We start from the raw sequence: 17546 nt of genomic DNA on the forward strand, positions 1-17546 counted from the left end.
TGGCTTGGTTATGGCTGTGCTCAAGTATGACTAAAGATAAATTGTAAATACCTGATAGAGATCATGGAACACATACTGCGTACAACACATACTGCATACCTCCAAACTGGTAGTTTTCACATTTAAATGTACGTCGTTGTTATTCAATAGAGTTTTGGGATTCAGTTAAGTTAATGAGCAACCTCGCATCAAGAGAGCATCAGTGATTACAAGCTGAAATCATTGACATATCCTGTCCATACCAGTAATGAAAAGGCCCATTACTGATAAAAAATGGTGCATAAACAGTATTTGAATAAATGATCAAAAGTAGCTCCAAGGCTGGTGTGGGAATTTGTATGCACTAGTGTTCATGAGTGTGGCATTAGCTGGTTCTGAATATCCAGACACGATGCCATGTAAAGTGTGTGGGTGTGATCAGCTACCTCTGATGGAGACCAACGTTCCTGCTGTGCCAGTCCACAGTGTAAGTGGACTAAGTGTGATCACTCCTGGTGGCCTCCTTCACTTTTACTCTCCTCTTGGCTCATTCTATAGTTGTAATGGCTGGGCAGCTGTTCGCTCTTGTGTATTCACACTACAGGGTAGTTCAGAGAACAAGGCCACACACTGGCATTACGCATTGTAATCCCACTATGACACCAGAATTCTGTGTGCATGTGCATATTCATGTATGTATGTGCATATCCGTCTGCCCACTACCTCTGCATGTGTGCTAATTTGCTTGTGTGGGCTTTTGCATCTGAGTGTGGACTTGTTTGTCTGGCCTTGCCTGCTGTTTGCATCTCTATGTGCTTTAATTAGTATGCGCTTATGCATCTAGGCCTTTGTGATTTGGCTCTGGCACTGCATGCTGGCGAGGCATAAAAGATGTGAAGTCTGTCTATGCTAGTCATTCAGCCTTAATGGCGTTAGTTACACAACTGAACTGAAGTCCCCTCCGTATAAATGGTTGGCATTTAGAAATATGAGCAAGTCTGATGTCAGTGAATCATGTAGTGCAGTGCTGCAGAGCATGTCTGGGATGACTGACATTGACATTGACCCAGATGGACATTCCTTCTGAATGGACAGCGGCTGAAACTTAAGCAGTGCGAGCTCAGTGTCAGGAAGGGAAAACAGCCTCGCTCTGTGGGTTTCAGCACTAACGGTAGTGGGGGAGCGGGGCTGACTCAGGGCCCTTGTCTGCTGCTGAGGCTGTCTGGTAGGGGGAAGTGCTGTGCAGTGAAAGCCTTAGTTTGTAAAGAACTTCTAAATTCTACCCTGTTAAAGTGAGCTAGCACTAGCTCTGTTTCTTTATGGCAGCATGCCGACCGTCTGCCTCATATGTGCTATGTCCTCCTGACTGACATTGCAAAGGAGATCTCAGTCAAAGCCCTCTGGTCCTTCTGGACAGCGACAGCTCCACACCTACCAGTCTCTGATGCAGCTTCAACTCGTGGGATGTTATTTTCCCCAAAGAAGTTTAGTCAGTTCAGGACCACGGACAGCAGCTCTCACAGCCACTGGCATGAGGCTCCCCACAGAGGAATACTTGCTCTCCAACTTCACTTCCACATCACTCACTCTGTTCCTGCTTTTATTCTGTTTCTGTTTCCCTGCCTTCACATGAGCTGTGAAAGAAGGAGGCAGCCATTTTGTTATTTTTGTGTGTGAGGCTGAATGTAAAAAGCAGTTGGAAAGTTATGCAGTTATGGAGAGAGCGGGATAGACAATGAGTGTCTCTCTCAGCACCTCTTTGCAGCCCTCTTTCATGCCACTCAGCCAGGCTTAGCGATTAACCCTGAGTACCCTGCTGTCCCTTCTGACCCCTCTACACACTGAGCCAAAGCATTGCATTGACTTGCCTCTCAGATAGCTGATTACCAGCAGTGGATGTGCAAATGGTGTACATACCAGAGGTGAAAGTGTACACAGATGCTATTTCTCTTTTTTTTTTTTTGCTTGTTCAGCCACTACATCCTCGCTCTCCTCGCTTTTGAATCCAAAGGTTCTGCTCTGATTCTTTGTTGAGGTGGAAGAAACCGAAAGATGCTCGAAGGGACATACAGTTCTTTTTGGCATGTGGATGAGAATGAGAAGATGCCGCCTGGTAGTGTGTAGGAGTTTGTTAACATTTGAAGCTCTCACAGTTTGTCTCACAAGTGCTGCAGTACCTCATTGGAAAAGCTGCTATGGCTGAAAATCCTTCATACTAATATGCGATCTGTGATCTGTGTGGAAACTGTGTGGCCAGCCTGTGCATCCAAAGTACTGAATATATCAAAGTTAATAAAAGACATTATTGTTTTACGTGAGGACAATAAGAACTACCTTCATTCCACCTCCTCTTGCCAAGCATTAAACCTAATATTTACAATAAATTCGATAACAAAGTGCCTCCTTAATGTATAAAGGTTCATTGAATCATCAATAACTTTCTCTCTCCCTCCTTCTAGCTCTGAGCCGGTCAATGATGCCCTTCGGCTTGATGCGTCGAGAGCTGGCGTGTGAAGGCTACCCGATTGAGCTGCGCTGCCCTGGAAGTGACGTCATCATGATCGAGACGGCCAATTACGGCCGCACCGATGACAAGATCTGTGACGCAGACCCCTTTCAGATGGAGAACGTGCAGTGCTACCTGCCTGACGCCTTCAAGATAATGTCACAGAGGTAAATATCGATCTGTTTAGATCTTGTGTGTGTGTTGGAGTCGGCGCCTGTTATTGGCAGAGGAAACAAGATATTATTTCACTGGATAAATCCTCCAGGATTTCCTGCTTCTTCTCTTCTGGGATGTATGGTTTGGGCCCCCATGGGAAAATTGCGCTTTTCACAAAAGCAAATACAACCCGTGCAGAAAACAGATGTTAAAATAGACCCCTTATTTCTAAATAGATGTAATAAATGGTGACAATGTATTAACATTCAAAGGGAGGCTAATTGTTTAATGTCTGTTTGCTGCAGAAAAATCTCCTTGATGTGTAATTTGTCCAGGGGTACCCAAACTTTTGCATTCAGCTTTAGAGTAATCTTGTGGGGATTTCTGAAGTCAGCCTTCTGGTTGTGTGCAGAACGCGACTGAACATTAGTGAGGCGTTTATTCGTATGGCAGCGTACGTGTGTTCGGTTGCATGTTCCGCACGAGCACGAGCGGTAGTATGAGAATGCTAATGCCCGGGACTGTTGTAGGAGTATTCGTGGGACTTCCTACAGCTGCTCTCGTTTTTCGCGCTCAGCATCTGCTTCCTCTGAGCGCAAATCAATGGAAGCCCTCTCCCAGCTATCCATCACACATGTAATGGAGGCGCATGGTGTTAGCTGGGGGAGACAGCGAGGGAGGGGGGGAAGTAGCAGGGGATGCTGGGGAGAATTGTGGGGGTGAAGGAAGAATTGTAGAAACGATGGGATGATAGAGTGAGTGCAGCAGAGATTTGAGATACGAGGGGAAAGAAAGACTGCACGAGGGAGAAATGCTCAAAGCTGGATAGAGGGGGATTATGGTTGAGTACATGCGTTAGTGGATGCGTAGCTTTCCTTCTCGTGTGCGTGTGTGCTGCTTGGGGTGTGCAAACATCAGAAGGCATGCAGTGATGCGGTTTAGATGGAGGTATTATGTGCATGTGAATGTTTTCCCTGCGCATGTGGTGTAGAGTATTTGCCTTAACCCCCCTCGTCCTTCCCTGTTCTCTCACCTCTAATTGCTCCCACTCACAATCCCCCAGGAGAGGGAGGCTCTTACGTCACTCGCCCTCTCCCTGCCTCTTCCCTCCCTCGCTGCTTCCCTCTATCCTTCATCCCACTCCCCACCACCCCATTCTCCCTCCCTCCCTGTTTCCCACCTCCCCTCGGGTGCAGCTGTCACATGATCTAGTCTAGTGTGAAATTACTCCCTTCCCCACCGTTCCCTCCGTCTTTCGGAGCCTGAAGATGTTTTTTCTATAAGCACTCCTCTTTGTCTTTCTTACACTCGTCATTTTTTATAGCTTACTTCCTCTCTTCTTTCTCTTTCTCCCCTCCTCCCCCCATCTTATCCCGCAGGTGTAATAATCGCACACAGTGTGTGGTGGTAGCGGGGTCGGACGTTTTCCCAGATCCCTGCCCAGGGACCTACAAGTACCTGGAGATCCAGTATGAGTGTGTCCCCTACAGTGAGTACTGTCACCCCTTCCCGCCTCCCCTCACCCATTCGCCACCCCCTCCCACCCCCCTCCTCTACCCCCAGCTCAACCTCTTGTCCCCTCTTCAACCCCCCTTCCCCTCCCCGAGTACCCTAAAAAAAAATGGCATTCTTGCACTCACATGTGAACACTTGCTCCCTCTGGATTTTCACTACACAACAAAAACAAAACAGACGGTCATCCTCACCTGCTCCCTCTCTCTCTTCCTCTCTCTTCTTTCTTCTTTCGTACACTGCACATGCACACACCCGCACGGCGCTAAACCTTTTTTCTTCATCAACAGAGCGGCGCACCAGTACCTGAGAGGGACTTTCACATGGGGGAAGGTTCTCCACAAACACGGGGTCCGATAAGCACGTCACACACAGCCACTGCAAACGTGGGGTCAGCCCTTATTGGCAGTCACAGCAGTGTTACACATACCGCCCTGCACTCATGCAGTGATTAACCCAGGGGCAGACTGCTGCCTTTATCTGGTGCCAAACACCTTTGCTGTCCCTCTGATTTCCAATAAAAATTAAAATTGGATGCAGTGAGACTTTGAGGCAGGGGGTGTTGTGTGTACGCCGCAACTCACAATAGGAGCGTTAACACAAACAGCAAAGGGCTTATTTTAGGCCGCATGACTTGGAGCGCGACACATTTTAATGTCCCCATGGTAACGACTGACTTCCTCACTGCACTACTCAAAACTCTGTGGCAGGTGTGACATACGCACATGCCTGCACACACACACACACACACACACACACCTCGCCCCTTTTTTAAAGAGAGGACACACACTTGCTCTCTTTCTCTCTCCCTCTGACTCTTCCTTTTCGAGCAGTCATGTGCACACGAACAAGACACACGCACACACAAACAAGACACACACACACACACACAGAGCCAGAGGAGCAGACACATCCAGGATTATGTGGTGTTGTGTTGATCCTCGCTCATGTGAAACTCTCCACTCAAGTCTCCCCTCCTCCCTCTCATGTATTATTACTCAGCATTGATCGCCTCGCGGTGCAGGAACACCTGGTTGGAGGGGAGGACAAGTGGTGCTCCCCTTCATTGGGTAGAAGCAGACTTGGGGTGCCAGAAAGGGTCAGGTGGCCGGGGCAGGGCTGGGTGGGACGAGGGAGTTGTTACGTTCATCAGGGTTGGGGGTGAGATGATTGTCTCTACTTTTTCCTCAGGTGCAGACGTTGTGGTGAGCCACAGGACTGACACCACACCAAGGCCATAACTTCATTTTCTTTTCCTACAACTCTTCATCTCTCCTCTCTGAGGCTTTCCCTCATGCTCGCCGTGCTTATTATCCCTCGCAGTCAACCTCACATCTTTTCATCTCTTGTAACTCTTTTTTTTTTTTTTCTGTATTCTGCTTTTCTCTCTTTCATTTTGATCTGCACTCCAACTTCTTAAATGCTCATCCATCTTCCTGTTACACATTATTTTTATCCTCTGCCCGTCAACCTGCCACACTATCTCATCATTCTAATCTTTTATATTTCATCTTGTTCTTTTTACAGGTGGGACAAATATTCAAATATGCAACCATCCAGGGACTTCAAATCACCTCTCTCACCTCAGTGTCCTTCCTCTGCTCAGTGCTTTCATGCCCTCGGTTTACCTTGTGAGAAGTAGTCAGGGTGCAGCCACAGTCAAAGATAAAAAGGGTTTCTTGCATTGGGCATTATTCTCTGATATGAATCTGTTCTTCAGAGCCTTCCAAGTGGTGATATGTGTGATTTTTGATTGCCCTCGAGCCTCTGTTCCTCGCTTTCCACTCAAAATGAATGGTGCCCACATTAACCATCTACAGGGGCATTATTAAGTTTTTTAGAACTCAGATAGTCCTGCAGTTTATATTCTGTGTCGTACAGAGGGTCAAAATAGCATTGCTTAGTTGTGCATGCTCTCTTTTCCTCATGCATTCTAACCTTTTTCCTTCTGACTGCACAATGGAGCTTGTTCTCATTCTGCAAGGCAATCAAAGGGACGATTAAATAGCTGCTGACTTGCATTTTTCCTGCCCGTGTTTGGAAAAAAACTTTGTTGATTGCGTCTGAAGTATGGTGCAGCTTAGAAAATTGGAAGCTGATCCCTCTCTGATGAAAAGTCCCGCTTGTCTGAGGTGACTAAGAAGGACCAATTACCCCTGTCCTCTGTCACACTCCACCACTAGAGGAACGCGAGCATACTATACTCACTCACACACCATGGGAAAATTAGAAAAAAAGACTGCGTACGTGGGTATGCACATAACTGTCTCAACACTGCAGTCTGAACTATGTATTTGTGCTGAAAAACAAAACACAAAATGACACATTCAGACTCGGAGCTGGAATTGCTCATCCCAAAACCTAGTCACCATCGCGCCACACGCCGCTCAACTCGGCCAGTTTTAATTACCAGGAGAGGGGGCGCGTCGCTCTCTTCAGTTCTGCCTCAGTAGAGATTTGTCAAGATTAATTGAATTTGCTGCTGCTAATCGCTCTGTTAATGCCCCATCGTTCACGTCTGGCTGGGAATGCTGGGCACTCTGGTAGCATCCAAGGCTGACGCATGTCTTTCGTTGGTTGCCTCTGCAAAAAGGTGAACAATTGAGAGATGATATGTAAAGGTCTGTGTAGCAGATGAGATGGTGTGCAGCCATGTTGACGGCTGCGTGGGACGTACGCCTCTGACAAGGTCCTCTATGTGAGTGGCACCTGTGTCACACAGGCGCCACGTTGCCAGTCACCTGAAACAGCAAGGTGACAAGCTGACGTGCACACACCTCTGCCAGCTGAGCTCAGACAAGGGTCCGGAACATGTGTTTGTGTTGCTGCGTGTGGGATTGCCTTCACAAAATACAACATCCGCCAACAAGTCCAATCATATCTCATCGAGCCAAAAAGCCCTGCAAGGCCTCCCTGCCACGTAGCATTGTTTTTTTGTCATCCGAAACAGAGCAAGGCAAAATGGCTCAACTGAACTCTCATTTCACACTGTCACAGCCGGCTGTATCCTGCTGGATTCCATTAAGACATCACAGATACGTGGATACAGATGCACCGTGTGTTTACTGCAGTGAGAACCCTACTCTGCAGTGTTAACACAGATGTATGCCGAGTCAAAGTAAATCCACCCCAGAAGAGAACTCTGCCTGTATCCCCTCCTCCTCCTGGAGACCGTGCTACATCATTATTGATTCCTCATGCTATCCAGTGGTACCATCCATGCTAGCCATGCCAGAGCCATTACACCTAGTGTTGTGCCTCTGCTGTTTCATCAGCTGTAATTTATCTTGTTAATCTGCACCGTGCAGGTAGCTGTACAGGCTGTGCAGTAGATGCTGTGGGGTTTCTTACCTTTACTCCATATCCTGCATTTTTCTGTCCGTTCAATTTTGTTACGCCGCCACTGTTTTACTTTATAAAATTGATTCATCACCACAAATGTATTCAGCCCAGCCTATTCATTATGAGACACTGCTTTTTGGACACAGAGCCGCTGGAAATCATAGTTGACTTGTCGAGAAGAGTTTGTCAGTAGAAGGAATAATGGTATTGTAATATGACAAGTTTTCAGGGGAGGAAAGAAAACACTTTGATGTGGCTGAAAATGAAATTCTATTAATATGTATAGGGGCACTATTAGACATGGGGCTCATAAATGCTTGGTGAATGAGAAGCAGGAGGCTTTGCTCAGGCCAAAGGGATGACTCTTTACTGCGAAAAATGTAACGTGCGCCAAGGTGAAAACAGAGACGCGAGGGGGCAGAAGAAGCGGGACAGGACGCACAGTCTGTCAGCACTGTAAAACAAACAGTGGAGGCTAAGCTGAACTGCAACCCTGCAACAATAAGTGTGTGTATTTTCAGAGTGTGTGTTTCTAGCTGTACTCATTAGTGTGGGAGTAATTGATAGGGTTGTAGAGAGCACTGAGCAGAGTGATTAAGGGAAGAGAGGGCAGTGGCTTATTTCTCAAAAGAGCCCTGAAAGAGAAATGTTGAATGAATCAAACAAACAACCGAGGTGGCCTTAAACTAACCTCCGGCTCACTGCGAGGACAGTTTGATGAGTTTCTGTCTCTTCTTCCCGTGTTTGAGTGTGCGTGTCTTTAGGAATCTCTGATGATCCTGTGTGTGTGTCTGTGCTTTGTGTCTTCTTTTTTTCAGGACAACCAAGAATAGAAGAAAGGAGTCAGCACAAGTCTTCCATCTTATTTTTATTCCTTCTTTCTGCAGCCCTGAAGAATGTGAATATCTCTTCCTGTCTCTCTTTCTACATGCCACTGCCGTGCATCACACATCTCTGCCTGTTTAGAAAAACACACCGAGTGATCCATTTATAGCACTGCATTTAGCACACCCTTTTTAAGGTCTCAAACCTCACATGTGCAAGAAGTGGAGATCATCTGCGCCCAGCGGCCTCCTCAAACACATGGAAAGACTCCGAATGCTTGATCTTTTTCTAAAGTCTGGTCTCCCCTACGCACCCCCAGCCGCTCCTCTTCTATCTTTAGAGCTAATGGTTGCATTCACAGTTGGTGGCAGGGGTACATTGCTTGTTTGAAACTGCCCCAGCTTTGCAAGACTCACACTCATTACTTTGCCATGTTTACCCCTCTAGGCTGAAATGGCTTCTATTCCCCAGGTGTTCATGGAGGGTGTTTGTCCAGTTTGATCTTGGCACGAGATGATAAATGATCAGTGTGGTTGCTGATGCTGCCTCTGCCAAGGTGCAAGGCCATCACCCACACAGCTCAGGCTATTGTTGCTAACGGCCCCTTTTTCTTTTAGTTTCCCTTGGTATTTGTCTCTCTATCTCTATCTCTCGCACTCACCTCACTCTGTCTTTCCTGACGGTCAACCTTGTGAGGTGTCATGACAGTTTCACAGGACTGCCCAGATACATCAGACGTCCTACAACACATACACGACAATCACCAGCCATGTGCATTCTGACACGTCTCTTCCTGAGAGCCATGAGGATTAACTAGGCCAGCCCTGGCGTTGTTACGTGAAAGGCGGAGCTGAGATGCTTCCTTGCCCCTCCTCCAGTCTCCAGCTGCTTTCGGACCCCCCCAGACGCTGCGACATCCCAGTTCCAAACAGCAGAATGGATGCTGAGGGAACCACGCCTTACCTGCTCGTGTCAGCCGAGGCCTCAGTGTGACTCAACACACCAACCTATTGATTTGTGTGTGATGAGCCTGCTGTAGACATTTCTCTCATCTTTCTTTTGTCTCGACCCTCTTTTTTTTTCTTCTCCCCTCCCCCCGACTGTGCTTCTTGTTTTCTCTCTGTGTTTGAGAGGCGTTCCACTCTGTCAAGCCCTCCCTTTCCCCTGTTGTTTGTTCTCTTTTTCTTTGATGAGCCAGTCTCGGCCAGGCGGGCCAGCAGCTCCCCATTGATTGGATGGTCGATGGGTTGAGTGTTTTTGCTGGCTTCTATAGCAGGCATCCTGACTCTGTAAATTGAGCAAAGCCAAAAGCACCGCTTTCTTTAGATCAAGGGACCGCTCTAATGTCAACACTGACTTTGCTAGGGAAGAGGGGATGCAAGACAAATTCCGTGATCTCTCCGAAGACAACTGGTCACATTCAAGGACATATTCATCACCACCATCGTCACCATTTACCATTCCTACATGACTCCATCTACCTTTCCCACTCTTTGTTTACTTCCACAGATGAGAAGAAAACTACAGCACAGAGATGTTCCTCCTCAGTTCTTCTCCCCCCCAGGTTCCTGGAGCTGCACCTCGGGCATCAGGGCAAATGGGGCATGGAGAGGGAGGGATGTTGCAATAAGATGGGTGGAGGTGGGGTCGAGATTGTGTGGTTGGGGATGGATTGTGTTGTTGGGGGATTATTGATAAATCTGAAATGAAATGGAAATAGATTTAAACCCAGGTCAGACCATTTTCCCCTTCTCATTTTCCATTTGAGCCATCGTTTTTCTGAGTAGCCAACCATAACACAGGCAGTTAACTTGCTTTTTTTTTAAAAAAGAGAGAGAGAGAGAAAAGACAGCGTTTTATTTAATCTCAATTTTCTCTTTTTTCCTGCACCTGTTTTTCTTTCATTCTCTTTGCTTTCCCTCTCTCTCATTCTTACTGTCTTTCTCTTTTATCTTTCTATCTCCTTCTTTCTCCTTTTTCCGATGCTTGAATAGAAGTGGATCAAAAAGGTAAAGACCACAATGAACATAACAACCACAGCTCGCCCCTTCCTCCCTCCTCCTCCTCCTCCCTCGTTTACCTTCCTCCCCCCATATTCCCTCCTAACCCAGCACCTTGTGTAGTGGTCATGTTCAATGTTGATATCCCTCCCTTTCCTTTCTCAATCTCTAATCGCCTCCTCTTCTCTTTCTATCTCTCTTTTGACTTGTAACCAAAACTCTAAAATCCTTCTAGATTTCCTCCTTGGTTCTGATGACATCAGCTTGACCTGCACGCAAGCACGCACACTCACTCACACACACACATGCATACATTTGCACAGAAATACGAAAAAGCATCATTGAAACTCAGTCTAGTATCTTTGAAAGATTAATTAACCTTATTCTTCTTGTACAAATTAGCACAACATACGTTTGTAACATTTGGTGGAAGGCAAATCTCCCCTCTTTCTTCCATCCCTTTTTCATCCACATGTCTCACACACTTGACAATGGACGTAGCTCATCATTCAGAAATGTGTCAAAAAATGTAACATTTCTCTCGTGTTCCGCTCATTTCACTTCTGCAACTGATCTGTCCCTACAGATCTGAGAAAAAACTATTTCCCAGCGCACTTTACATCATTCATCTACTCCTTTTTTCTCCATGCCGTATGCTGTGTATGTCACGTTTTGTTTTTAGTTTCTCAGGACAAATTCGAAGTTAGTCGTTTCTGTAATCCCAAAGCGAAAACATTGTGTTAAGATAAGTGTGACATTGTTACAGTATCCAATTTCCAGGTTCTCCAGTGTCCTTCTCTCATCCTGTCTTTATTCATTTTTTAATTAATCACACTTCCAATTAACTCTGCCTCTTCCACTATCCCCTTACACCTCTGTTGTGTTCCTCATTCTCTCTTTCTCCTGTTCTCTTTCTCTTACCTTCCTCTGATTGGTTTATCTCTCAGATCACATCTAGCCTTCATATGCAGCCGCAGGCTCTTTTGAGCATCTCTTACACTTCTCCTGCTCTTCCTCTCTTTTCCCTCTCTACCTCTTTGTAACGTTTGTCACTGCCACCTGTTTTCTTTCCTGTACGTAACCCCCTCATACCTGTCCACATCGGTATGTCCCTTTTAGTTTCTTAAGGGAGGGGAGGGGATGGAGGAGGGAGGTGTATCCCTGTAGGGAGCGCTTCAGCTCCTTGTAATGGCTCCTCGGATGTAGCAGCGCCTTGCCACAAGCACTCCTAAAGAGCCACAATCAGCATGGCCAAGCTCAATCACAAGCTTCTTTAAGAGCAAAGAGAGACCGGACTCGTATCAGAGGTCCGGACGGGAGTAGTGCCCATTATTTCCAGCTTTCCAGTGAGCCCTAACTCCCCTCTCAGGTCCCTACCCTCCTCAACTCTCTCTGAATCCCCCTGCTCACATCTGTCTCAGCCTCAGCCATGTTCCCGCTGGCACCATGGCTGGATCCATATGTTGGAGGAATTAACTCCTATAGAGGTTGCCATTAACTGGTTTATGGTCCCCTTTGTCTGTCGCTGTGTCCGTGGCTTTTCATTAACATGGATCATTGTCTCACATTTTTCTCCCACCACAAGCAGCCATTTTAGCTCACTCTCCCTGCTTGCGGTGGAATAGAAAGCTACAACACCCTGCTCCTCCTCCTGCTTCCACCTCACCCAGCTGATTATTTTTATTTACTACTGTTCCTCCCACTAACACTAAAATGGATATCCCTTTCCTCTGTCTGCACTCCTGCCCGTGTCCACCTTAATCCATTCCTCCGTTGCTGCTAAACACACTTCCTTTCTCTGTTTATGGCAGAATTAATATTCCAGACTTGTGTTTTGACCGTGTCTGTCAAATTAATCTTCACTGATTGATCAGCTAATTGACAGATTGAGTTCAGGATGACGTGCAGAACGTGGTGATGATGTCACTGTTCGATGAATGTCCAGCAGTCTGTCAACCTACCTACTGTCAGGCTATTTTGAGACTATGTCAGCATCAGCATTAGCATTAGCCACAGCACCCATACCTTTGTTCCTCCTTTTCCGTCTTCTCACTTTTGTTTGCTGACAGTCTAGCAGGGTAACGGCACACATCCTTACAATATTTCCTTCATCACTGATGACAGGAACAGACAAATGTATTCTTACCTCCAGTTTGTTTGCTTCTGTAGGAAAAGAGGCAAGAAAAGGAAGCAGTGTTAGACTACTGTGCACAATCCCAGTGTTACCATGGAGGATGGAATCGGGGTGCACACAAGGACAGAACTAGCCTGTCACTTACACAAACAGCCTTCTGCATGTGACTTGGAAAAGTGAGAAGTAATGAGTTAAAAAAAAAAAAAAAAAAAAGCACTGCATTGTGTGACAGGAAAATACAAAGAATGGCTGTGAATTGATAAAGAGAGGAAAAGCAGTTGCTATAGAGACGATGAGTCAGGCAGCATCCCCTCATTAGGAATGACCCACCACACACAAGCACTGTCATGTGACCAAGGCGGCGCAGACACCCTTTTCGGTGGCAGGGGGAGATAGGGAAGAGTGTGAGGGTTGACTGTACATGCAGAAGTCATTGCTTTGTAAGTGGAGTGAGGTAAGTGAACGATTCAGGTGGTCATGAATACAAGGAATGGTGGCTGGTTTCCTGACCGTTACGAAGAGACTGTAGCTCTCGGAGACCTGATTCAAAGCAGATGGGAGGAGGGGGACATTTAGGGCGGTGGCAGGCTCAGATAATGTTACAGCCATGCAGGCTTGTTGTTACCCTAGCTCTCCAGGCTCAGTCAGCCAGTATAGGGTATGTCCCTCTGTCGTCTACTGTATCTGCAGACTTTGCTACAGTGTCCGATCAACTTTCCTGTCACTCAGTGTCAGCCTCACACTGAGGCAGATAAGACTTTGCTTTTAACGGATGCTATCTTTTGCTGTAGCCCGCTTTTGGTCTCAGTGAAGGGTATTCTCTGGGGTGAATGTTTGGGTTGATAAAGGTGCCAGTTTGACACCTGCCTCTTCCAATGTCTGGACAGTGTGTACTTGCATGCATTGTCTGAGAGTGTGTGTGTCCTGAGGGCAGTGTTGTAATGTGTTTTTACTCCCAAGACCTGACCCCCTTGTAGTCTAAAAGGAAGCGGAAACACATTGGGAGCCCCTCCCTTCTCCTCCCCTATGTCTTTCTTCTTCTTTCTGTCAGTATTTGTCACTCCTCAGCAAATTAACTCACTCCTAATTTTCATTTCACAGGAAATAACCTATTTACTCTCTCTTACTCCACTCCTCTCTCTCTTCTTGTTTGCACACACAGAACACGCTCATATCCTTCTTCATGCTTTATTCCCTCTTTCTGCTTCTTTCTCTCCCTGAACTGCACACATGCATGCACACACACACATACACACACACACACCGAGATGTACAGTAAAAGACACCTACACACACTAATGGGAGAATGAAACTCACTGCAAACATGCTAACCCTTAAAGCCCACTAACTGTCCAACATGAATGTGGGGTACCATGGCATGCTCTTTTGTGCCCCCTGCTGCCTATTTGCTGCACCTGCCAGTAACAGGTGGGGGATTCAATTAGAGCAGCATGCTCACAGCAGTCAGTCCTGTGAGCGCTCCATGGCTGTGGACTGGAATGGGCAAAGGCTTGGGCCAAGAGAGCCCTCAGATCCCTGTAGGTAAAAACAACAACAACAACAAAAAGCCCACACAAACGCCACAAGCACGCCACTTAAGAAACAGCTGCCAACCATTGGAAGGGGGTGGTTAGATCATCAAAGTCCAACATTAACCATCACGCTGTCACATCAAACATGAAAACAGCATGAATTTCAGAAGACAACCAATGAAAAAGTCTAAATTTAGCCCAAAGCTGTCAGCGTTCGTTTTTAATTGTGTTACCAGTCGATCACAAATGAGCACAGGACGCTAATGGGAGATATTTACTGTCATTTTCGGGAAAGTTGTGGAGCTTTCATCACTTTATACTGCTGTCTCATATTGACAAGCAGCAGCTGACCTGAGCCTGGAAAAGGGATTATGGAGATAAATAGTCAATTATTACTGGAGTATTTCCCAGTACGTGTGGCAGTAATTGGCATGCTAGAGTATGATAGCCACAGCCTGGGTTTTAATCCCTGATAAGGTAAGCTTCATTAGCCATCTGGCTAGTTTATACAGTAAAGAAGTGTCGTGGCTCTGTTGCCTGGTGATTTCACTGGGATGATCGTGACTCCAAGATTTCCACCGGCACCCAAGCAGGAATTAATCCATTAATCTATCTGTCTCACGTAATCCCAGATGGCTGTGCTGCAGCTAACGTGCTCTAGCCAGACTAGAATAATGCCTAGTCTCAAGACTTATGCCTAATGCTTAATGCCTAATTCCTAATACCTTATTCATACAGTGGTCATAATAGCCTCTTATACTATAGACTCCCGGTTCTGGTTGCTCTGGCTTCCCACTGCTACAATCACCTTACAGTTAGAAGAAGGGAGAGGGAGGACGAGTAAAAGAGAGTCAGAAAGAGCTGGTAAACAGGAAAGCAGATAGGAAGGTTGCAGAGCACAGGTCGGAGTTAATGAAGCCCCCCAGGCAGGGTTTGCAGGGTGTGAAGTGAGGCCACTGTTTCTGTTTGGCTTCTGAGTGTTTGACAGAGAGTGTGTACATGTGTGCCTCATGGCCTATATATACAGCCCAGAGACTGCTGATGAGCCGCTTTGACACCAGGCCCACCCAGTGACCAGTTCATTAGAATAAACTCACACAAACTGATCGTATTAGAGAGGAAGGAAGAGAGAGGAACGTGGAGAAAGAAGGCAGATGATGGCTGTTTGTCCGGTAGTCTCAGCTTCACCGCTGTGTTATTTGGGGTTAGAGTCCAAAAGCATGCAGACTTCAGCCTATTTAAAACGTGGCTGGAAGGTTTGGCGCAATAATGAGCAGAATCACAAAGTATTTTTGGCAAGAAACTGGAGTGGGCCCAATTTATTGAGAGTACAGTACATTGCATTGCAGACAACAACAACAATTTTAGAAAAAGATTGTTGTTCTCTGTCCCTTACCTCTTTCTTATCACCTGTAATGACTTATCATCTTCCACTAAAGCTTCAGCCCTAAACTTTTATTATTATCCTATCTTAAATTCCAACTTCTATTTGGACTTTAGTTTTTTTTTTTTTTAATGTAGGATTGAACTGTTACTGGGTAAATGACCATGGGTAGTTTCATAGAGGCATTACACATTTACTGTGCCTTCTGTTGGAGCTACCGTAACATGTATACCCTATGCTGTACTTCTAAACAGAGATGGATGCTTGCGTGTCTAGTAGGCCATACATTCTGTGACAGGCTTGCATGTTAGTTTTGCTTGTCCTTTAGTCTACCTTGAGGCTGAGTGTCCCTTTATGGGTCACCTACATCAAGAGCCTTTCTGTGTGCTTTTTATTTCCCAGTTTACAGTACTATTGTACTTTTGAGGAAGCGTCCTACATATAGTGGTGTTTTTTAACCACTCCAGTTTTCTGCTTCCGTAATAATTCAAGATTTCCAGACTTTTTTTTTATATTTTGGAGCACGGGCCAAGATGATTTAACCATTGCTCTGAGCCTTGAGCATCATTTTGCATATTTCAGTCACCCACATTCATATTTGCAAAAGCAAACACCTCAGGCATCGGTACTTTGGAGCAAACAATTTGGTTCGACAATGGAGCATGACAAGCCTCCTTGTGAAGAGTTTGGATGCAGTGTTTGTTTATGCCTGACTTTGATTAGATTCTTGTTTGGCTGCCAGTGCCAATCCCCTTTGGACCCCTCAGACAGAACAGGTTAATTCCTAAGTGGCCCTGCACCACAGATCACCAGCACTATTAACAACAGAAAGCAAATAGATGAAGCTGGGTTTCCTGAAGCCTGAAGTAACTCCTCCATCTCTCTATTGTTATTGTCCTCCTGCACCAGACTCCATGCAATATTCAAGACGGTTTAAGCCTCGACTGATCCATCACTTTAACAGTCACTGTGTGATGGCGTGCGTGTCGGTATCTTGTGGTACGTGGCGTGAACAGCAACAGTCTGTCTGTCTGTGCATATGTGTGTGCAGATTTCCCTGCAGTGTTCAGTTAGTTCAGAGACGCATTCAGTCATGAGGTGACCATCAGGTTCTGTTGCAACCCCAAGCCAAAGCGGTATATAAATAAACTGGCAGAGGAATATGTGGGGACTCCTCAGCTGTTTAATCTGCGGTGAATCCAACTCTCCTACTTTCTGGTCTTTGCTCTCTCTCTCTCTCTGGCTCCCTGTCGTTGGGACTTCAGTGATGTCAGAGTGGCGAGGATGCCAGGAGCTTTCCTCATAGATCACCTGACATGCCCGTTGGTCCCAGGGCCCTCTTTGTCAGGCACGGACACACAGCATCAGCAGGCCAATTTACACCAGTCCCCGGTGGCTGACCTGCACCTGCCTAAAGCAGACATCCTCTGTGTATGTGTGTGTACTGGTTTGTTGTGTGGATTGTGTGTATTCCCACTTGTTTTTGTGTGTGCATCCATATTGGTTTAGAATAGGAACAGCTGCTTGTGTCCGTATAACTGTGTACGGTGGGTTTGTGGTTGTGTGAGTTGCAGAAGAAGGGGAGGCCTAGCCAACCTCACATCCTTACCCCAGGATGCTTTTGTGTCTGAGGCATTACTCTTGACTGAGAGCCAAATCTGAGTCCTAATAAAACAAGCTCCACAATTACTGTTTTACCACCCAGTGGCAGAGCAAAGAGGCAGGGCCCTTTGAAATAGAAAATGCACAATCAAATAAAAAGTAGGCCAAGATAAATTAGATTAAAGGCTACATCTAAGCCGCGGCAGCAGCCAGAAATCTCCCATTTATCATATCCAAACATTTTCCGACCACAATGCTGAAATTCTACAAACGAGCTTTTAAATGTTCCTTCGTTTTAAATCTGATAATGTACCTCGCCTTACTCCCCTTCCCCTTCTCTCCCTTTCTCCTCCTGTTCTGTCTCCTTTTCAATTCTCAACTTACTCATATCTACTCACATCTTTATACCATCCTCTCCACGTCTCTTTCTCTTTCTCTATTAAGGTCTTTGCCCTTTTCCCATTTCCTCTCTTCCTCCCCTGCCATGTCCATGATATCTTTCGTTTCTGCTGTTCTTTGTTTTCATTTTGTGCCTCTGCCTTTTTTTCCCCCCTCTTCTCTGCTTCGACGCCCC

The 17546-nt window shown here is 46.2% G+C and overlaps 1 protein-coding gene across 1 annotated transcript in view; it reads left to right on the top strand.

Moving 5' to 3' along the window:
• Positions 1 to 17546, top strand: part of adgrl1a (adhesion G protein-coupled receptor L1a) — a gene marked incomplete at its 5' end in the record, with an annotated part of 48666 nt that overhangs the window by 9656 nt on the left and 21464 nt on the right. The window contains 3 exons of the mRNA XM_084570674.1: positions 2439 to 2652; positions 4021 to 4130; positions 10315 to 10329. Coding sequence (XP_084426800.1) covers positions 2439 to 2652; positions 4021 to 4130; positions 10315 to 10329 — 339 coding nt within the window. The remainder of the gene's footprint in view (positions 1 to 2438; positions 2653 to 4020; positions 4131 to 10314; positions 10330 to 17546) is intronic.

This window comes from Chelon labrosus, assembly GCF_963514085.1.
Source record: "Chelon labrosus genome assembly, chromosome: 21".
NCBI lineage: Eukaryota > Metazoa > Chordata > Actinopteri > Mugiliformes > Mugilidae > Chelon > Chelon labrosus.